This window comes from Eschrichtius robustus, chromosome 15, assembly GCF_028021215.1.
Source record: "Eschrichtius robustus isolate mEscRob2 chromosome 15, mEscRob2.pri, whole genome shotgun sequence".
Classification (NCBI taxonomy): domain Eukaryota; kingdom Metazoa; phylum Chordata; class Mammalia; order Artiodactyla; family Eschrichtiidae; genus Eschrichtius; species Eschrichtius robustus.
In genome coordinates this window covers 59,137,097-59,160,202 of record NC_090838.1, presented here as the reverse complement: position 1 = coordinate 59,160,202, position 23,106 = coordinate 59,137,097, and the positions used below count along the sequence as shown (strand labels likewise).

General features: G+C 44.7%; 1 protein-coding gene across 2 annotated transcripts in view; it reads right to left on the bottom strand.

Moving 5' to 3' along the window:
• Positions 1-1,185: 1,185 nt before the first annotated feature.
• ARHGAP25 (Rho GTPase activating protein 25) overlaps positions 1,186-23,106 on the bottom strand; it is a 45,297-nt gene continuing 23,376 nt past the window's right edge. For both annotated transcript variants that reach the window (XM_068564410.1, XM_068564411.1), the window contains 7 exons: positions 20,733-20,940; positions 14,967-15,099; positions 10,623-10,696; positions 8,655-8,776; positions 7,649-7,845; positions 4,512-5,038; positions 1,186-1,735 (listed from right to left, as the gene is read on the bottom strand). In XM_068564410.1, the coding sequence (XP_068420511.1) occupies positions 1,528-1,735; positions 4,512-5,038; positions 7,649-7,845; positions 8,655-8,776; positions 10,623-10,696; positions 14,967-15,099; positions 20,733-20,940 (1,469 nt within the window). In that variant the 3' untranslated portion in view covers positions 1,186-1,527. The remainder of the gene's footprint in view (positions 1,736-4,511; positions 5,039-7,648; positions 7,846-8,654; positions 8,777-10,622; positions 10,697-14,966; positions 15,100-20,732; positions 20,941-23,106) is intronic.

The window sequence follows — 23,106 nt, the reverse complement described above, 5'->3', positions numbered from 1 at the left end:
AAACACAGAGAGGAGGAGAAAAAGGGAGAAAGTGAAGGGAGAGAAAGGAATAAAGGAGGAGACACAGATGCTGTGGAAGGCTAAACTCTCACTGTGGTAACCGGAGATTCCAAACCACTAATTCAGCCACGTGGCTTCAAGATTTCAAGAAAATTATGGGAGTAATGGGATGAACTATGTAACATTAGTACAGGTTAATACCTGCTGGGAAATTGGGCCAGGAGTTTCCAGAGCTAAAAGCACATTTGAGAATATCTACTTATATTTGTTTTTATCTCATCATTATTCAATTTTTGTCCTGTGTATGCTTTATGATATAACAATACAGTAGTACGTGTGTATAATTTATAAATAAATAAATATACCTATATTGAGGAATGTATGTTCAAATATTTTCTATTGATGGGGTACATGGTCAAAAGAGCTTGGAGACCACCTAACTAGAACGATGACAAAAATCACTAAAGACTCCACCATTCTACCTATCAAGGCCTGGGGCCTCACCAGGGGCCTTGGCCAGGGTGGCTTAACGTAGAGGGAAAAGTCAGCTGTCAGCTGGGAAAGCACCTCTCCCAGCTCTTCTCTAGTGCCACAGGTCCCTTTAAAGAGTAAAATCACTTGCATTTGGGGGAAACAGGAGAAATATTGTTATCACGACTGTTACTATCTAAACACCCAACTAGCATCTAAGGACCTGCATCATAGTGGGCCTGCCCTATGCAATCGTGGCCTCTGAAAGGCAAGTGGGATTGGAATGCGGCCCATGATCTGCTCATCAAGCCATGTGCCCAGAGAGGGGTGCATCTGTCCCCAGGCAGGGGAGACTTTTACTCTCATCATGGTGTTGTATGGATTACCAATAGCCCTGCTTTTTTTTTTTTTTTTATTTGAATCTAATTTTCTAATCGCTTTTGCTTTCATAAATCCAGTTTACTGCTTGTTTCGTCTTTGCCTAATACTAATGTCAAGTTGGCAGCCCTGGAGAGTCTGCGTCACAGGGGGGGCGGTGGCAGAATGGGGTCCTGGCTTCAGTAGGTGCAGCCCCTCAAAACACAGCCCACCGTGGCTGAGAAATCAAAAGCTGAATATCATTTTTGGCCCCTGTGTCTCAGAGACACCCGGAGGCCGTCTGACTAGGTGAAATGTTCCACACAGGAAACAAAGAACCAACTTCTCAGTCCAGCCTCTGTTGGTGTCAGCCTGTTGCCTGGGTCCTGGGATGTGGCCTGCATCAGAGTCTCCATTCAGCCACGGGAGGTGCCGCTTCACTCGGCCTGAGACCACGGTGGAGTAATGCAATCCCTTTGAATACAGGCCCGGGGCTCAGACATGTCCACACAAGTCCCAGCTCACCCTTATCCTCCAGCAAACTCCACTGATTTATTTACTGGGAAGTGTGATGTTTTCCCCCCCGAAAATGTCCTCTCCTTCTTAGGGAGGAATGTTGCTTCCTGGTCATCAGCTAGCAGCGAGAAAGGGAGCATTGCTGGGTCTCTGCAGGCTGTCTCTGTGGTGCTCCTGGGACCCTCAAGCATCGGTCTTGGGCTCCTTCATCGATTTGACAAATTCCTTGACATCCTCTTCCAAGGCCTTGTTCCTCCTCTCCACATCCTCCCGGGAGCGCTCCACGTTGCGGAGGCTGATTTCCAAGGCTGCAGACTTCTTCTTCTCCTTCTCCAGTTCTTCACTGAGCCTCACCACCTTAGCCCACACATCATAATTTTCCGTCTCAAGGCTACGAGGAAGGAAAGAAAAGAATGAAAGGACGGGATGTGACCTCTAGACCTTCCCTTCAGCCTTCCCCTCAACCCCCTCTGTCCACTTTACCTTCCACATCCCAAGACCCATCTCCAACCTGTACCTCCTAGTTATGTCCCATCCCCGACAGGAGGACTTCCCAGTAAACCTGAATTCCCAGAGCCTGTCCCCTTTTTTGTCATTTGTCATCCATCTCATGACATCTCTTGTGTTGTTTTTCACGTCGTTTTGTGTTTTGTATCTCCCACCACACAATAAAGTCTTTGAATGAAGAGACCACCTCTAATATTTACAGCCCCACAGCGCCTTGCATCTGTCCTGCTCAGTGGAAAGGTTGACTGACTGCTGAACCCCATCCGGATTCCAGATTCCCGGCGCCGGTGTACACATGCATGCTTTCTCATCCTGCTTCATTGCAGAGCACGGACCAGAGCCTTCTCTTATGAAGGCTCCTGGGGACCAAGATTTGGAGAATTTGGGGGAGCTGCCCCTTGGGAGCAACTGTCTTGTCAGGCCCACCCTTGTTTCTGAATCCCACTCCAAGTGAAGGATCTGTTGGATTCCCGAATTCGCAGGATTTTCATCGTTACTGGCCAAAATCCTAGTCTAGTCTCAGGTGCCCATCTCTCTCCCTCCAGGCTGTGCTGAATTAACCCTTGGGAATGAGAGTACATATGACATTTTTGAGCCAAAGGAGGGAATTTCAGGCCTATGAGGAGACTATGATTGGAAATTGGCTTCAGGATTTCATTCTGTGAAATGCTGCTTCCCTGCTACCCAATGCCCTGCTCATTTTTATATGGAGACTTGAGCTCCTGTTTGAGCCCATCTCTGGCTTCTATCTTCAAGGGCCTTGGTCCATTTTGCAGGCAACGGCCTCTCTTCAGAGCCTTGCTTACCCCTGCCTGTTTCTTCTTAAAGCCAAATTAGTCTCATTCCTCTGGAATTCCACCCATTACAAATTTAGTTTTCTTCTCTGAGTCCTCCATATCCTTCTTGTTTTGGGGGGAAACCTCAAAAGAGACACCATGCTAGATCTTGACCACTGCCTCCAGTGGAGAGGTAGAATCCGAGTGGGTTTGGGAGGTTGGCTGACCCGAGTTCAAATCTCAGCCCCACCAATGACTAGCTGTGCAACCTTTTTATACTTCCTAAACTCCCATTTCTTCTGTAAAATGGGGGTATTACCTGTTTCACGGGATAACTGAGGGGATTATATGAGAAGGCGTGTCTGAAGCATGAAGCTTAGAGCAGGCACTGTAGACTGTTAATTCTCCTTCCTCTCTCGGGCATGGAATGGGACAGCGGATTCAGAAGACTTTGTTCCCTTCAGGAGGAGTGGCCACCTCAATGGCAGCCAGTTTTTCCCCACCCTGTCAATGACCCCTGTGCTAGAAACTGGGGCTCAGTGTCTGCTCTGGGGTTGCCTTGGTCACTGCCAAGATGTCACCCAAGTCTCAGAGTCTACAAACAGCTGATTTCAGTTTCTTAGACAAGAAGTTATGTGTTGTTCTAGATGGGCAGCCCTCTCCAGGGAACACAGGTTCACCAAAGTCTTCCTTTCATGTACCTGAGTCTCTATGGACTGAAAAGTACCCGTCGTTCGAAAACCCCACTAGGTTCACATTTCACTAACTTTTGATTAGTGTGACTTTAGGCAAATCTGGACTGAGGTTTCTTCTCAGGAAAAATCAGTGGTGTGAAAAAGATTTCAAGAAAGTAGTTTATCTACTCAAGTGAGCAAATCATGTCCGAGCATCTTAGAGATTTGTGTGAAATGGTGGCAAAGGCCATGTCACCGGCCTCGCTTCTGTTCACCCCCTGCAGTCTGAGATCGTGGGGAGTTAGTGATCCTGACCCATTGAAGCCTCAGTCAGGTCAGGGGTGCCCAGAAGCTCTGCCTCACTTAGGCTTTCAGGTGGCTGACCAGGCCCTCTGCATTCTCTGCCCTCTCCCATCAGTCACTCCCCTGCTGCCACCAACCACCGCTCTTCCTCTGCATGAACACGCCAGACCCCTCCCTTCCCATAGCCTCTGCACTTTGGTTCTCTCTGCCTGGCCTGCTCTCTCCCACACCCACCCCAACCCCTCCCACATGGACGTCACTCGTTCCCTCCCCTCCTTCAGGCCTTTGCTCGAGTGTCACCTTCTCAGTGAGGCCTTCCCCAACCACCCTATGTAACACTGGAACCCCCTTCCTGAGCTCCCCAACCTCCTGCCCTGCTTTATTTCTCTCCCTAGCATTTTCCACCATCTGACATAGCATTTGTTTTAATTACCTTTTTGTATTCTCTGTCTGTCTCCACTAGAAGGAAAGCTCTATAAGCAAAAGGGCTTTTGTGTGTTTTGCTCAGTGCTATTCTCTAACAGCTGAGATGGTGCCTGGCACATAGTAGATGCTCAATAAATGTTTGCAGAGTTGATGAATAACATTAATATAAAAAGTTTAAAAATTTCTCTTAATTCGTTAAGACATGTTGATGCTTAAACAACCACTGTTTGGAAACAGTTGATTAAACTACTTAAGCTACATATTTAACTTTTCATGAATGTAAGGTAAAGCTTAGAGTGTTCACTAATTTAGTCATCTCCTCAATGCCTTTGCCCTGTTCCTTATTAGGCCCAACTGCTGTAGATAGCATCTTCTGTAACTGAAGTTTTATAATGTCACTTCTTTGGCAGAGGAGAACAATCCCTATTGCTTTTAAGATGGAAGGTGAGTGGCTGCCCAGGGCCCTCTGGACGTGACTTACTTTTCAATCTGTTCCTCATACATTTGCTTCTGTATTTCTATTTCCTTTTGCAGCTCCTGGACCATCCTCTGCAAAGATTCAAGTTCCTCTTCTCCGGAGTTCTTTTTCCCAGGCCCGGTTTCAGAGTTTAGGCTGGCAAGAGCATCTCTCTTGGAGTCACAGGCCTGGGATGATAGTGTACCGGCTTCATCCCCAGGGGACCCCGGCTGGGTGGGGACATTATCATAGGTGGAAGTCCGCTGGGAGTCGAAAAACTGTGGCACACATTGAGACATCGTTCTCCTGTGCCCATCCCCTGCCTTCCCCTCCAAAGGAGATGACCAGAACTCATTTTTAAAGATCTCTACTTTGCAGCTGTTGGCACCTTGCAAAGCTGATGTCAAGAAGCATTTCCGGTTAGGGAGCGTCTGAGTCCTTTTTCGTGACTGCAGCTTCCAATCTCCTGGCTTTTCCCTGGGTGCTTTGTCTTCTAGACACCCATCACTTGGCCGTTGTCCAGTGGGGCTGGTTGCATCTGAGTTGCTGGCCTAGAAAAAAGTGGTCACGGATGTTACATGGGTTTTTCCCACACGTGTCACGTTCCCAAGATAAGGATTAGAGACTTGAAAGAAAGTATCTCCTGGCCACACGCCTATGAAACTCAATTAGAAGACCATCTCTTAATTTGTCACATTCGTTGATTATCTGTGTGGCATTTTTCCAAAAGGATATTATACTTGAAGGAACTCATGCTCTAGAGGTAAACTGCTGACTAAAATCAATTGTTTGTTTGTAGTAAGGGACCCTAAACTAGGATTCTGTTATAACCTTAGAATGGGGGGGGGGGGCTTTTCTAACTATGACCCAAATCCAGAAGCCATATAAGAATAATTTGATAAACTCAATCCACATGTGTTTCCATGACCCCCCAAATTAAAAATAAAACAAAGAAACCACCACATGCTAAATCAAAGAAGGACAAACTGACAAAAATATTTGCAATGTGTATCACAGACAACAGGCTACTCTCCATAATGCATAAAGTTCACAAAAATTGAGAAGAAAAAGACTAATATAAATATGGGCAAAGAGCAAGATCAGAGAGTTCATGGAGGAAAAATGCAACTGGCCCTTACACGTAAAAAAAAAATGTTTGAACACTCTTATAACAGGAAAAACTCAAATTGAAATTAAAATTACTGAAATATTAGTTCTCATCTAACAGATGGGCAATCCTCCAAAATCTGACAACACACTCTGCTGGCGAAACTATAGGGAAATAGGTTATTTCATGCATTGCTGGTGGAAGTGAAAAATGGCACAACCACAGTTTAACAATTTTAATCAAAATTACATACTACAAATCTATTTACCCTCTGACTCAGCAATCATACTTCTAGGAATTTATCCCGGAAATATATTTGCCTGAGCACAAAATGAAGCATGGCCAAGGTTATTCATTGCATCCTTGTTTGTAGTACAAAGGAGTAAAAGAAACCTGTTCATCTATGGAGGTTGGCTGAGTAGATCACGGTACATGCACAGAATGTAACACCACACATCTGCCAGAAACCTGAGGTTGTATGAGGTACTGCCTATGTATTGACATGAAAAGGTCTCCAGGGTATCTGTTAAACAGAAAAATTCAAGATACACAGTAGCGTGTGTGTGTGTGGAGAGGGAGAGAGTGAGCATGTTACGCTTTGTGTAAAAAGGGAGGTAAATAACAATTTACACTCATATCTGCTTATATTTGCAAAAAGGAACACTGGAAGGATAAAAAAGAAACTGATAAAGGCATGGAAGAATAAGGTGGGTGCAGACAGCAGAGGGAGCAGGAGTTCTAAACATATCTCTTTCTTTTGTTTTGACTTTCTTGAGTCATGCATATGTATTTTTAGATTAAATTAAAAAGGAAAAGATTGAGCCCTAAAATGAGAAATCAGGGCTCAACCTGTCTGTCTGACGCTTCTAGCTCATCACCTGCCTTGGCAACCCCACCTGGAGTCAGAAGGACCTGGGCCCTGAGGTGCAAACTAGATCTAAGTCCCACTCTCGACCATTCTACTGCTGTCATCTTGGGACAGCTGGTCAACCTCCCTGAGACTCAGTGCCTCAGCTATAAAATGTGGATGATAAATTCTGCCCTACAGAGTAATGGTGAGGACTCCAGATGTGATCTGTTTAAGGTTCCCAGCACACTGCCTGTCCATTGCTGCCCATACTGTTACAATAAATACAGAAACCTGTCAAATGAGCACAACAATGGCTACTCTCAAAGATGTCTAGGATGATTTCATTATATGAAATAAACATTTCTAAATATTAATTTGATTTTAGAGTATTAGTAAATGCACTGTGTCCAGACAGGCATCACCCAAGAAAAATCACAACTACCACCATCTTTTTTCCAATACATTCTTAATCATCCTCGGGATTAACAGTAGTCAACTGACATTACCTGGCGAACTGGAAATTTTACATTCATTCCTTGACCACACATAAAGAATTAAGCTGCTATATAAAGTTCACACATTCTTTTAAAAAATATTTGCCTCTATAAATACGTTAAAATATTTGAGCTTTGCAAATTATTGGCCTAAATAGTCTAAATTTCAGAGTCTGCAGAGTTTTTTGACATTGTGAACGTGAGCCCCAACCCTTCAGTACAAATGAGGGGGTTGACATTGCTGAGACAGCTTATCAGGGAATGAGAAATATTACACAAACACATACATACTCTGAGAAAGGAATCACGTTTCATGGCTTAGCAGGAAACTGTTCTCTCTGGACTTTCACCCGGAATTTTCAACAACTCTCACTAGAACATTAACACTGCGGTATGTAATTTCCCCATCGAACTTCCCTGGACTGAGTTTGAAAGGGTTTAGAGTGGGCTTTAGTGAGGACTCCCATTGCTTAGTCATTGGGGGATGGGCACACATGTCACTAATCCCACCTCCAGGATACCAACAGAAACTAGATTTTGAAAGAGGCCAGGCTTTCAAGATTCATTCAAATGGGTCTATATCAGCTGTGCCCACTGCCACAGCATCACCCAGGGCTCCCTAAATCGCCGTTCCAGAGCAGCTCTTACATGGAATGACCTGGACTGAAGGAAGAGTCGGATGGAAGGAGGAAGGCCCTCTGCACCTTACCATGTTACTGACGCTGTCTGTTCTAGAAATTGGAGGGTCCTCAGTGGCATCCCAGCCCACAGAGCTTCGCGCCACTGGAGGTTTCTTGGGGTCATTTTTTGGGGCGGGGGGTGACAAGGGTGCATCCTTGAGCTTGGGAAAGAGGACTTCATGGTCTCTGATCATCATGGTCATCACTCTTTGGATTTGAGGAGTCCCTGAAAGAAAGAAGAAAGACATTTGTAGTGCTGGACCATGGGGCAGAGGGCAGGTGGTCCTCAAGTTTCTCCACCCATGAGATGTCTCTAAACTTGACTCTAAAACCACATGGCCCCAAAGGACCCCATTTTCTCCTCACAGGACCCTTCTTAATTGCTTGGGGTAGGAGATTGTGGTGAATGGGATGGGATAGAAGAAGGATATGGCAGTGGGGCGAAAGAGGGTTATTTTCGGCCTACAGTCCTCTGGATCAGTCTTTGATCAGTTTATAGGCAATACGACAGGAAAGAAAATGAAGACATCTTTCTCTCTTGATGTGATCCTCAGTATGACATCTGATTTCTTATTGCACGCATAGAGAATGCGTACCAGGCATACTGCCTCCCCCAAACCACGGCAGACATCAGTACTCTGTGTCAGGACTCTTGTTCACTGAACCAAGACACTACCTCAGAAGTCTTTTCAGCGCAGCTTTACAAGTAGCCTCTTTGGGAGTTGCCTTATAAAATCACACTTGTTTGCTCTCTCTGGCTAAGGATGTTTAAAAGTACTAAGAGACTAAGAAACACTAGCTAACTGTTTTCGTGCTAGCCTATCATACTGTGTGATGACTGGTAAATCTTTAACCTCTCTGCTCTGCTGTAACCTGGAAAATGAACATAATTCCTGCCTGCTTATTTCACAGGGCTATTTTACAACTCAGACAAGATGATCAACGGAAAATGCTTGGCAAATTGCAGAGCAATTTGGTAGCGATGTCACTGTCTTTACTTCTTCTGCCCCTACCTTCACCACAGGACCAGCGTACCTCTCATGATCACAGCAGGGTCTTCGACCTTCGACCTGATGAGATTCACACCAATCACAGTAGCCAGATTGTCCACACTCATCTTGTTAACTCCACAGTTCAGCTGGATTTCATGGAGAAACCTGTGGGCAACCAGGAAATCCCAGAGTAGGAAATAGGAAGTTGCCACAAGGAAGCACTTCCAGGTACCCGCAGGATCCCAGAGGTGGGTCTCAACTCTTTCCTTCTGGTCTCAGGAATGGGACCAGTCTGCTCTGACTACAAGAATTTAGCTTCCCCCTGAAAGATTCAAGATCAAGGAAGAAGACACACAAGCAACCCAGCTGCTGATGGTGGCACTGGGGCCAGGGGTGGGTGAGGAGTCACATCGGCAGGAGACAGGGTCCAGTTCAGGGAGCTAAGAGGAGACAAGAAGGACTAAAATGGGTGTTTGACTATCCCTGGTCCTGACTTTACAGGCTTCTCTCCCAGGCTCTCAGCACCTATCCCAGCTGAGTCCCCGGAGAAGAGAACTTCATCGTGGGAAGATCTCAGAAATGGGAATTCATGGTACCTCCTTGGTCTCATCCTCAGGTTACACCACCAAGCATCTCAAATTCTCAGCAAGTGCTCAAAAACTAACACTGAATTTTTGCTGTAATCCCACCTATTTGAGGAATGAAGCTCTCAGATTCACTATTTTAAAAACCTGAAAAGATCAGAAAAAAACACTTCTAAATACTGTCTCTAAAAACCATTTATAAGTAAATCGGCTGAAGCAACATAAAATTCCAAATATGGAGAAATTATCAAATAAGTGGCGGGAGGGTGTCCAAATGAGGAAACATTTTGGAATATTATAGAGTCATGTATAATCCTACTTTGTGACATAGGAAAACGCTCACTCTACAACATTTAGCTAAAAGAAGCAGGATACAAGTATATATATATTCTTTATTTAAAAATATATTTCTAATTTGGTATAAAAATTGTTTCCCTATATTTATATTGATGCATGTGATGATCTATCACAGAGACAAAAACATTCAGAAGGAAACACACTCAAATATTAATAGTGACTTTTTCTGGGTGAGGGGATTTGGGGAAATGTTCATCTATTTACAGTATTTTATATTCTCCTAGTTTCCAAATCAAGCATGTGTAACTCTTTTATCATCTGGAAACTACAAAAAATTATTAAAAAAAAAAAATAAAACTAGGGCTTCCCTGGTGACACAGTGGTTAAGAATCCGCCTACCAATGCAGGGCACACGGGTTCGAGCCCTGGTCCGGGAAGATACCACATGCCGCGGAGCAACTAAGCCCATGCACCACAACTACTGAAGCCTGTGCGCCTAGAGCCTGTGCTCCACAACAAGAGAAGCCACAGGAATGAGAAGCCCGCGTGCCGCAACTAGAGAAACCCGCGTGCAGCAACAAAGACCTAACGCAGCCAAATATAAATAAATAAAATAAATAAATTTAAAAAAATAAAGATAAATTTCAGCTATGTCTGACATGGAGATCCAGGCTCCCAACTCAGCCAGATCTGGGTCAATCCACATGCTATGTGTTGCCACAGAGACAGCACATAGCAGGTCTGTCCTCAGAAAGGGAATTAAGAAAGGTGGCCTGGAATGAATGTCTCTGGGGTGCTAAGTTATGGTCCAGAGACAGGAAGATGGGAGATGATTCTAGAAACATTATAAGAATTCTGAGTTCTAATGCCTGTCCCAGGACTGTGGGCAGCACTGGGGCAGGCTTGAAGGAGGAAGCATGTTTCCTTTTTATGCTGATTAGATTTTCCGGGATCCTTTCAATTGTCTTGGGGACACAGGAAACTACCTCAGTGCTATGTGAATAGAGTTGACCTTCCAGAGGTCTGGACCAGAATCTCTTGAGTTCACAGAGATACTCTTTCCTCCTCTAACTGGGGAATTCTTTCTGGTGTGGCTGAAAATTATGGAACTGATACCAGGTGCCTCTTACCTGCAGATGTAGCTTAAGAGACTATAGTTGTCTCGAGGAAGGATGGAGAGCTGCTTCATCAACTCCTGCTGAGCCTGGGAAGAGATTTTTAATGCCAGTAAAAGAGCCTGCTCACTTGCCAGCAATGGGACCCTGGAGCATAATTGGTGCATCTCTGCAGAAGCAACACTTTGGCAGTCACTCCTGTTCCCGTAGTTTTGTGTGTGTGTGTGTGTGTGTGTGTGTGTGTGTGTGTTTTAACATCTTTATTGGAGTATAATTGCTTTACAATGGTGTGCTAGCCTCTGCCCTACAACAAAGTGAATCAGCTATACATATACATATATCCCCATATCTCCTCCCTCTTGTGTCTCCCTCCCATCCTCCCTATGCCAAGCACCGAGCTGATCTCCCTGTGCTATGTGGCTGCTTCCCACTAGCTATCTATCTTACATTTGGTAGTGTATATATGTCCATGCCACTCTCTCACTTCGTCCCAGCTTACCCTTCCCCCTCCCTGTGCCCTCAAGTCCATTCTCTATGTCTGCGTCTTTATTCGTGTCCTGCCCCTAGGTTCTTCAGAACCTTTTTTTTTTTTTTTTTAGATTCCATATATATGTGTTAGCACACGGTATTTGTTTTTCTCTTTCTGACTTACTTCACTCTGTATGACAGACTCTAGGTCCATCGACCTCACTACAAATAACTCAATTTCATTTCTTTTTATGGCTGAGTAATATTCCATTGTATATATGTGCCACATCTTCTTTATCCGTTCATCTGTCAATGGACACTTAGGTTGCTTCCATGTCCTGGCTATTGTAAATAGAGCTGCAATGAACATTGTGGTACATGACCCTTTTTGAATTACAGTTTTCTCAGGGTATATGCCTAGTAGTGGGATTGCTGGGTCGTTTGGTAGCTTTATTTTTAGTTTTTGGAGTAACCTCCATAGTGTTCTCCATAGTGGCTGTATCAATTTACATTCCCACCAACAGTGCAAGAGGGTTCCCTTTTCTCCACACCCTCTCCAGCATTTATTGTTTGTAGATTTTTTGATGATGGCCAGTCTGAACGGTGTGAGGTGATACCTCATTGTAGTTTTGATTTACATTTCTCTAATGATTAGTGACGTTGAACATCTTTTCATGTGTTTGTTGGCCATCTGTATATCTTCTTTGGAGAAATGCCTATTTAGATCTTCTGCCCATTTTTAGATTGGGCTGTTTGTTCTTTTGATATTGAGCTGCACGAGCTGCTTGTATATTTTGGAGATTAATCCTCTGTCAGTTGCTTCATTTGCAAATATTTTCTCCCATTCTGAGGGTTGTCTTTTCGTCTTGTTTATGGTTTCCTTTGCTGTGCAAAAGCTTTGAAGTTTCATTAGGTCCCATTTGTTTATTTTTATAAAACTTCTAATTTTGAAATAACTATAAATCCACAGGAAGTTGCAAGAATAGCCTGGAGAGCTTCACTGGTTTTGGTACCTTGTATTTTTTTATTCATCTGCGATTATGCCCTCCTCCCTGACTCAGAGCTGCTCTAAGGCAAGAACTATTTGATAACCATACTCACAATAACTGTTTGCTTCATAAATGCTTGAGCTGTAACTCTCCAATAAAGAATTCGACCAGAACCAAATGCCCCCCAAGTCACTTTAAAAGTGTTGTGAGAAGGAGGATGTTTCTGAGAACTGAGGTTTCACGCGATATGGTTTCGCTGGGAGCTGCTAGAACCCAGGGGCAGACTGACCAAGCTGGAAGGCAGGTGAGAGGCCCGAAGGTTATAGCTTCATGATGACACTGAATGTTAGAGACAGTCATACAAGGAATGCAAGTGCCAGGAAGAGGAAGGACAGAGAATTTTCTTTGTTCTTTTCTCTCACAGTGCCTATAGAGTCTGCAGTCACCGTCTACAACATCATGATTGTAAAAGGGCACCAGTGCACATGAGACACACAGGCTCTCCTCAAACCTGAGCAGCTCCTCCAGGAGAAAATGCACCCTATGGCCTGTCAGCCTGCATGCAGTGACCTGGTGCAGCCCCGCTGGATCTAGAATGCCTGCTTCATACTGATTCCCTCCTCTTCAGTTTAGTCAAGTAAATTCTTTGCAAAGGTTGCTTTAGACTCACGCCTCCCAGCGACTGCCTCTGCCACGTGTTCACCCATGAGAGAGGCTGTGATCCCTTACCCTGTCCAGATCTGTGTTACCAGGATTAGAAACTCTCCAATATGTTGAGATCGAGAAAAGTTGGGAGAAGCAGGTCTAAATCACGGAAGTTCAGGGGTGGGAGTCTGATTGTCAGAACTGCATCCATGGACCTCCTTTCCTTTCCCAGAAGCTGTGGGGCAAGATGTCACCTGAAACATTCATCTTTTTAGCCAACTTTTAAACCTTATTCCATAAAATTGTATTACTTTTGCAAAGGTGAGCTGATATGCCTGTATAAATTAAGACTTTCCATATCCTCTTTTAACCCCCCCAAAAATTCATAAACCATACACAAAATATCCTAAAATCAGATCATGCAACCTAATTTTTGTGTTGGAAAATAGCTACAAAGGCTATAGTGCGTTAGTTGCATCCTTATCGTGCTCTTTCTTTCCTAATGTTAAAATATAAAACCACCTTTTTTCTTGTACCAGGATCTACTTAAATTGTGAGGCTCTTCCCTCTCAATCAGGATGGAAGTTCTCACAGCTGTACCTTCTTCCAGGGCTAGGGCACTAGCTCTTCAATGATTTTATATATATATATATATATATATATATATACATACACACACACACACACACACACACACACATACATACACACACACATATGTGTGTGTGGGAGCATACTATATAACAAATTCTGAAGTAGAGCAGAGACTAAACATCCCCTTGAATCAATAATTTTAAAATGTCACTCACTTGTGACACATATCCCATGGTCCTCAAAACGATCCTGTTATTATGAAATGTGTCTAAGTTTGTGCTGTCTAATACAACAGCAACTTGACACATGTGACTATTAATAAAATAAAATAAAATAAAATAAAATTAGAAATCTGGTTCCTCAGTTGTGCTAGCCACATTTCAAGTGCCTAGTGGCCACATATAGCTAGTGGTTACTACATTGGACCGTGTAGTTATGTAACAGTTCCATCATGGTAGAAAGTTCTCTTGGGCTAAGTAAATAAACTGAGTCTCACAGAAGATGCATCATTTGCTAAATGGCAAAATCAAAGTTAAATTCATTGCAAGTTTTTCTGTGCACCACTTTGCCAGAGAGAACTTTATTTTTTTTAATTTTTAAAATTTATTTATTTATGGCTGTGTTGGGTCTTCGTTTCTGTGCGAGGGCTTTCCCTAGTTGCGGCGAGCGGGGGCCACTCTTCATCGAGGTGCGTGGGCCTCTCACTATCGCGGCCTCTCTTGTTGCGGAGCACAGGCTCCAGACGCGCAGGCTCAGCAATTGTGGCTCACGGGCCTAGTTGCTCCGCGGCATGTGGGATCTTCCCAGACCAGGGCTCGAACCCGTGTCCCCTGCATTGGCAGGCAGATTCTCAACCACTGCGCCACCAGGGAGAACTTTTAACATAGTAGTGCTAAACACCAACCTCCCCAAAGTGGGCAGTTAGACCCCTTTATTAGCTGTGTAACAAATGCATTCATGGGCCATTTAGTTTTGCAAATCTCGGTTAAAAACCATAATAGTTTTATTGTTGTCAGTCAGGTTTTCTGTTGCTGGTTGGCTAGTTTGTTGTCAGTCAGGTTTTCCTTTGCTGGTTGGTTAATTTGTTCAACATGTTGACTATAAGGGCTTTAAGGAAACAATTTACACAAGGATCAAAATTCCTGCTGGTGAGGAGCTGCATGATGCTGCAGATGGGGACTGCAGACCCTACAGGCAGCTGCAGCTGAAAGGAACCAAGAAAAGCTCCGTCTTTCCTCTCCCTGGCACACGTGTTTCTTGTATACCCATGCGTGACACGCATGGTCATCACAGATCTAGAACATTTGGACCTCTCACCTGCCCTCCAGGTGGGTCAGTCTGTCTTTTTGTCCCAGCGGGTCTTAGCAAGGCCGTATTGCTTGAAACCCTTCTCAGAAGCATCCTCCTTCTCTTACTAATTTTAGAGTGACTTGGGGGTATTTAATGATAGTCCAGTACTTTGTTGGAGTGCAACATCCCATAAAGGCTGTCACCATGATTGGCTTCATTGGACTTTTGTTGCTGAGAGTTCCAGTTTGACAAAGTATCTCACCAAAAGTTATGGGGTTCACCCATGACCCGCTGTTGCTTGCCTACCAGAATAGTGTTCAGTAACCCTCACCTTCTTCTGAAGCAGGACAACTAATTCTATTGAGATACAAACCTTTGCCTCATCTGCATTCATGAGCTGCCCGCAGAGCAGAAACCCCTCATACTGGCTCCAGGGAACCACTGGCTCTGGGAGGTCTCGGAGGTAGAGCTTCAGCAGGGAGGCTACCGTGTGCACATCTGTATCTCTGGAAAAAAACAAACAATGTTTTTTGAAAACAAACCTCCAGAACTCTCCTCGCCTCCCCCTTGGTGATCCACTGAATAAGATCCCAGCTTCCACAAAGAAATTTTGCAGAGGAGTAGAGTCTGATAAAGATGTATCTGACCAAAATATTTTTGCAACTCCCCCTTCTGGAATAATAACCCCCAACACCTTTTCCTTTATCTCTTCTACCTAACTGCCTCAAAGATAAGTTTAAGGTCTACTCTTCCAATAAGCCTGTTAAACTATTCTAGTCTTCATTGCTTTCTTCTTTCTCCAAGTCACTTAGTACAATTGAGCATTCTCTACTTAGTCTCTAGTTTTTCATGGGGTAACTCCTTATAGCTATGACCCATTGATCTCTTTAGTCTATCAGAGAGCTTAAAATAGGTCTGGGATTCATTCATATATTCACACAATCATTTATTCAACCAATGTGTTGAGAGAACCTACTAGGTGCAAGACACTATGTCAGGCACTGGGGTTTCAGCAGTGAACCTGAGGGACCCACAGGATCCCTGTCCTCATGGAGTGACAGAGCTATGAAGACTCAAATGTTACCAAGTCATTACAATACTGTGTGGTTAGTGAGATGACAAGGAAGTCCAGGACTTGAGACTGCATGGAAATGTAGAAAAGGGACACCCAACGCAGAATTGGGGAACCCTAGGAAACTCTTCAGACAAGATCGGAAGACTGATGAGGAATTAGAGCATGGGGTAGGCAGCATATCTTTCAGCCTGGAGGATGGAGACAAGACTGGATGAACCATGGCCCAGGAACCAAACCTGGCCCATCACCTTTATTTGTACAGCCTGTGAGCTAAGAATGGATCTAACATTTTCAAATGGTTGGGGAAAAAACTCAAAAGGAGAATATTTCATGGCATGGGAAAATCATGTGAAATTTGAATTTCAGCATCCGTAAATAAAGTGTTATAGGAACATAGCCATGCTCATTCGTTTTGTATTGTCTTTGGCTGAATTCTGGTATAAGAACAGAGGTGAGTAGCTGCAGCAGAGACTGTCTGGCCTGCAGAGCCTAAATATTTCATATGTGGCCCTTTAAGAAAAGTCTGCCGATCCCTGGTTTATGGAGCTATTGTGTTTATTCCGCAGCTCTATAAGAGAAAATGAGTCTGAGTATACCATACACTTGAAACTCATTAGTGAAAAATATTTGTTTCAAATCAAGAAAAACTGGTCATGCACCCCAATGTTCATAGCAGCACTGTTTACAATAGCGAAGACATGGAAGCAACCTAAATGTCCATTGACAGATGAATGGATAAAGAAGATGTGGTATGTATACACAGTGGAATATTACTCAGCCATAAAAAAGAGTGAAATAATGCCATTTGCAGCAACATGGATAGACCTAGAGATTATCATACTAAGTGAAGTAAGTCAGACAGAGAAAGACGAATATCATACGATATCACTTATATGTGGAATCTTTAAAAAAATTGATACAAATGAACTTATTAACAAAACAGAAATAGACTCACAGACATAGAAAACAAACATGGTTACCAAAGGGGAAATGGGGGGTGGAGGGATAAATTGGAATTTGGGATTAACAGATACACAATACTATATATAAAATAGCTAAACAACAAAGACCTACTGTATAGCACAGGGAATGATAGTCAATATCTTGTAATAGCCTACAATGGAAAAGAATCTGAAAAGGAATACATATATACATATGTGTATATATATATATATATATATATATATACACACACAAACACATATTTATATAAATGAATCACTTTGCTATACACCTGAAACTTTGTAAATCAACTATACTTCAATAAAAAAAAGAAAGAAAGAAAAAGAAAAACTTGTATCTGTAAGAGACACTCCCAGTATTTTGAAAAGCTGTGACGGGGCAAGAGATCCAGCCGATCTGAGTGGCTCTTGGGCTTCAGCAATGGGGACATAGAAGCGGCTGGGCTGGGTGGGATCACATCCTGGAGGAGGGCCGGGAGGGGTGGATTTGGGCAGGAGAAGAAGGCAGGCATTTGAGGCCTCAGAAACCAGAACATCGAGGCTTGACTGTGGAGCTCTCTATCTTGACGTTTCATGTAAATGTTTTCTTTTGGGTTTTTGACAGCCAGTGGTTGGAACTGTCTTCTGGAAAGGTTCCCCACTTTGCAGCCTGTGAACTCCACCTCCAAAGAAGAACTTGAGCTGGCACAGAGCCCTGCCTCTGCTCCACTGCTGCCCTCAGGAAATCGGGGGTGGGGACCATTCACTTAAGGTGGGGATTCTGGAGAAGCCTTCCCTGCTGAGTCACTGCCTAAAAATACCTTGGCAGAGCCCTCTCGTCAAAATGCAGGAGAAGTTCCCCAGAAAATGGCAGGACAACAGCCAGCTGACACTTTGCCCGAGCAGCATTCTCCTAAGTCCTAAAATCTCCTTTGTCCCAAATCCTCTGCATCGCAATCCACCCAGTGGGCTTAATCAGGGTCCAGGGTCCAGGGTCTCAGGTTTGATTGAAGTCTCTTCCTCACCCCACATCCTCTAATCCTACTCTGCAAATGTCCCAGGAATCCCTCTAGGCCTCACTCCCTGTCCTGTTCCAGAAGGCCATGGTCTTTTGCCAGGATTCTGCCAGCCCCTATCTGGCCTCCTGGCTCCACGACTCCATTCTCCAATGCACTGTCCGTCACTGGCACAGCCCCCAACACTCAAAACATACCCACAGAACAAATATGGAAAACAAAGAATTTGAAATGACAAAAACAGTATAGATGATACATCAAGAACCAGAAACTTTTGAAGAGAAAGAGCAATAAAAAAAGACAAACTCGGGGCTTCCCTGGTGGCGCAGTGGTTGAGAATCTGCCTGCCAATGCAGGGGACACGGGTTCGAGCCCTGGTCTGGGAAGATCCCACATGCCGCGGAGCAACTAGGCCCGTGAGCCACAACTGCTGAGCCTGCGCGTCTGGAGCCTGTGCTCCGCAACAAGAGAGGCCGCGATAGTGAGAGGCCCGCGCACCGCAATGAAGAGTGGCCCCTGCTTGCCACAGCTAGAGAAAGCCCTCGCACAGAAACGAAGACCCAACACAGCCATAAATAAAATAAATAAATAAATTAAAAAGAAAAAGACAAACTCTATAGATGGTTCAATCAGGAGAAACTAATAGCCAACATTAGAAAAAGAGAAAGGGGTTGTAACCACACATATAGGATTGATACTTCAAAATTATCATCAAAAAACACATTTAGCCATCTAAATCATCGTAGAATATTGCAACCCACAGAAAGCTTCCCAATTCATTTTGCCGGGGGAAGATAATGCTGCTTGGTCTGGCTAAGTCCTCAGGCTTGTGTATTGTCTCAGCTTAAGTGTCATTTTTGGCGGGGGGGCATTCTAAATCCAGCAGACCATGTCAAAAGTCGCCTGTTGAAATGAAAAATGATGAAAAAATGAAATGAAATGAAAAATAGATGGTATTAATACCATCTATTTTTCATTTTTTGGTATTTAACACAATGGAAAGTCTACAGTTATGTCTTTAAATTTTTGGTTTAATGTTTGTGCCCCCATTGTAACAGAGCTAGATCAGATGTCATGCTTATAATCTAAGTTTCCAGCATGATTTTTCCTGAGTCTGCTTTTCCTCCAACCTAATGGAACATCCTTATATGATGTTATATGAACTTCTGAGTTCAACGCCTGACCCATCAGAGATTAGCCAGGGCCTCTCAGGTGGTCTGCCTACCCTTCCCTTGTAGCACTGACCTTCTAATGTGGCATGTCTGTCCTTTTCTCACAGAAATATAGGTATGGGGAGTGTATTGTGTATTGGCAGTATCCATCCCAGTAGATGGATATCCATCCCATACTGTTTATATGTTTAATGAGCACCAGATACATCCAGTAGAATCTATCAAGTAAGAGTGCCTTTGTTTTTCTTCATTCCAGTGAGGCAGTTTGGGGGATCTCTGGTGGAACTGCATACATGACCTATGTAGAGGATCTAGGTGAGTACCCACACGGGTCACGTGGACCCAAGAGTCATCCCTGGGAGGATTCCGAAGAGCCACAGGTCACCCTTCCTATTTCTGGATGTGTAAACTCTTTTCCTCAGTTCTAGGGGGTGGAGCTATCATGGCAAGGTGTGGTAGCTCTCCTCCCTCCAGCCCCAAATATTTCACAGAATCAAAGACTCCAAGTCTACCACCCAGGCTGACTTTACAGATGCAGAAGCTGAAGCCTTGGGCAGGTGTTTGGCAATCCCCACAATCACCTCTAGTCCTCCTGGCTGACTGTTCTCATTGCCTTAGCAGCAACCCATCTGTATTTTTTGATCAACATAAAGCTAGTTAAAAACATAAAAAGAAAAGTGAATATAAAGGTAGTGAACTTGATTGAATCGGCGCCTGACAATGAAATGTGATTTATGGTCCTGCTGAACGCTCTCTAAATTTGATGGCCATAACCTGCTCTAGATCCAGTAACATCTTCACCTGTTGCTTTCCTGATAAAATACAGCACCTTGATAAGTTAACCTATTGCATGCCAAGGGCGGCAAAGACAGACATATGGTGATCCAAACTAAGACAGTGGCTGTGAGAATGGAGAGAAACAGACGGGTCTCGGCGATGTTTCCGAGGGAGGGTGGGCATCGTTGGTGATTGGAGTGGGAGGTGAGGGAGAGGGAGGGTGAGACGGTCCACACAGCACCACACTTAGCTGTTCACGATTTTCCCAGGATCAGCCCGAGTCCTCTATCGTAAATAAGCTCTTGGGGGGATTTCAGCCTTTGGAAACTGGAAGAGTTCAGGCCCGTCTCACTGAATCTTGGTTTATGGGCTGCCGATTTGGAAAGAACAGTGGCTCTTTCTTGCCAGCAGGACAAGCGCGTGCAGGCAACTGGGGCAAATATTGCACAACAGACAGAAAGTATACAATGTCGGGTGGTGGTTGTACCTTCTGAGCAGGGCAGAGAAGGAAACCTTGGCAGGGTGGCTGCAGCAGCAGGGGCGGGAGGGGGATGGTGGAAGAAATGTCGTTGCACCTGAAATGCCCCGAACAGGACTGGGCAACCTCCACAGAGGAGATTGGGAGAACGCCAAGATGTTGGTATGCACTCCCTCCCAAAGGGTTCAGAACCAAGTTCAGAGTTGCACAGAAATGTGGTCTCCCAAGTTAACAAGAAGTCCTGGCTCTGGCCATTTCTGGAAAGCTGAGGAAGACCATGGAGCCCTTGGATATAGACGTGGTGCCTTAACCACCACCCAGAGTCGGTACAGCCAGCTCAGCAATTCTCCACCCCTCATCCGCTCCGAAGTGCGTGCCTTGAGTTAAGTCCCATCTTTCTCCCTTGGTCCACCCTTCCCCTCCCACCATATCCTTAACACCTCTTGCCTGCCCTGCAAGGCTCTAGTTCTAGTTCACATCGTCTCTCGCCTAAATGATCAGAACGCTCCTCTAACTGTGTTCCAGGCTCCCAAATTCTGAGTTATCAGCAAAACAAAAGGTTCTTTCTGTTGCAAACCAGGGCTTTTGGAAGCATCTATTCGAGTCCCATAGCCCAACTGGTAGAGAGACGTCCTCTCAGCCAAGCAGAGCACGGGGGAGGCGAGGCAAGGACGGCATACCTGTCAAAGGAGGGCCGCTCCCCCGCGTCAAAAGCATCTCTCAGCTGCTTCACCAGGTTGTCCTGCCCAGGCAGTCGGAAGATGCCCTCTTCGTTCAGACCGTGCTCCAGGATGAACTCGGCACACTTCTCCACCAGGATGGGCACCAGGTGGGGGCCGAATTTCTGCTCATAGGCCACGGTCTCATCCAAGCGCTGGCCGAACACCGCTGGGAAGAGAAAAAAGCAGAGCTTGCCCATCACTCTGACTTCCCTTGGAGGAACTGATAGGTCAAAGTGCTTTGTCTATTTCTTGATTTTCTGCAATGATACTAAACAAAACACAGAAGACAAATCACACAGATATATTTCCTGGGGCTATAAATTGGGGGCTGTCCATTTGAAGCAGTCTGTCAGTCTTTTTCTGTTTGTCCACATTTATCATATTTAAAATGACAACTCACTTTTAATGAGTGCTTGTTTTGTGCTAGGAATCGTGCTAAATTTGTACACCTTTTCTCATTTAATCTTGACAGGAATCCCATGAGATGTTGGTATCATTGTGCCCGCCTTCCTATGAAAGATACTGAGCCTTAGAGGTGCTAATGAACTTGCCAAGGTCAGGTGCCAGGACACAGTACCGTCAGAATTCAAGCCCAGGCAGTAAACTCAAGAGAAGCAAGCAGGCCATTTTGAATTCTGCTTGTGTCATGTAGCATTAAAGCATAATAGTCTATCATACGGATGTCTCATACTGTATTAAACCACTGCGGCATTTTAAATAATTTACGTTGTTTACCGGGCTCTACTATTATGAGCATTGCCACAGCGAACATGGCCACCCCCCCTAGCAGAGTTCCTGGAATGTATATAGTGCAATGTGTAATTCCTAATTAATTGCTAATTGATTAATTAACATTTGGATGGATGAACATAGGCTTTTCCTTCTTTTGGACTATTTCCTTAGGGCCAATCCCCACATGTAGAATTACTAGTTCAAGTGGTTGGAACATTTTAGTGACTACAGTATGCAAATTGCTTTCCAAAAATATTTTTCCAAATTACGCTGCCTTCAGTGTAATTCCCTCCCTCCCTCCCTCCTTCCTTCCCATCCCTCCCTTCCCTCCCTCCCTCCCTCCCTTCCCTACCCTCCCTCCAGCATGTGTGGACCAGCTCCACCGAGCCCTGCCAGCACTTGGCTCTATAATTTCCCCACCCCAGCAGTGTAACAAGGTTAGTTTATAAATCAGGACACTGGTTGGCTGGGCCCCATGGGACCCCAGGGCCCCATGCCCTTTGTGTCCTGGAGATTCAGAAGACAGTCATGGTTTCAGCTCTGTCCTGCCTGGCTTTCTCTCTGGCATAATTAGGGCTCTGTTACACTGACCACTCCAGTCGCTAGGACACTGTTCCCAAAGCCCTTTGGTTTTCCCCATGATTCTCTCTGGTTGGTCCCCTTTATCCAGTCTCTAATTAACGCAGATGCCACATGTAAAGAGCTGCAGCTATCTCTCTGGAATCCACCGTGTCCTCCCCACTTCCCACTGCCCTAGGCCAGGCTGGACTCCTCTCTCACCTCCCCCTGCTGTGGTCTCCTCTCCTGTAATTGTTCAAAACCCTCCTGCTACTTAAACAACTGGTCTACCTGAGCACGTTTGTCCTTGTTTTTAATAGTCACCCACTTCTTCCCCATTTGCCACAGCAGTGATTTTCAAATTACCCCTCAAAACTCCAGGGGTTCCTCAGAGGCCCCTCAGATGCTGAGAGGTGAGAGCATTTCAGAGGAGCTGAGCAGGTGGGCCTCTCTCCTCCCTACTCCAACCCGACCTGCTGGGCTGTTGTCTGTTTTACTTACAGCATTCCAGTGAGACTGTTTGCTTAAATATTTCTGTGGCTAAAATTTGAAAACCAGGTTGGCATTTGTATTGGCTCCTACCTTCCTTTCTGCCTGATCTGGCACCTCAACCTGATGCTCTCAAAGCCCACAGTGCTCTCCAGTCTTCATGCCCTTGCTGAGGCAGTCTGTTCATCTCTCCCTTCCCTGTCTACTAAGATTCTATGTGTTCCTTGTCCCGACTCAGTATCATCACCTCTGCCAAGTCTTCCCTGACCCAGCCCGAGGGGCTCCATTGCCACTCTGTGCACCTGTATCCCTTCTGTAATATCCCAATCCCTTTTCCACTGTGCTATTATCATTTGTAAGTACTGTGCCCTCTGCAAGACTGTAGGCTTCCTGAGGCCGGGAATATGGGGAGGGTTCTCTTGTCATTATCGTGTTTAGCATGGGGCCTGGCCCAAGGTAGATAGTCAACCAGTTTTGCTGAATTACTTAATCAATTATGTAATCTTTAAGCAAGTGCTTTCCATGATTCATGACAATTTGGGCATTTCTATAG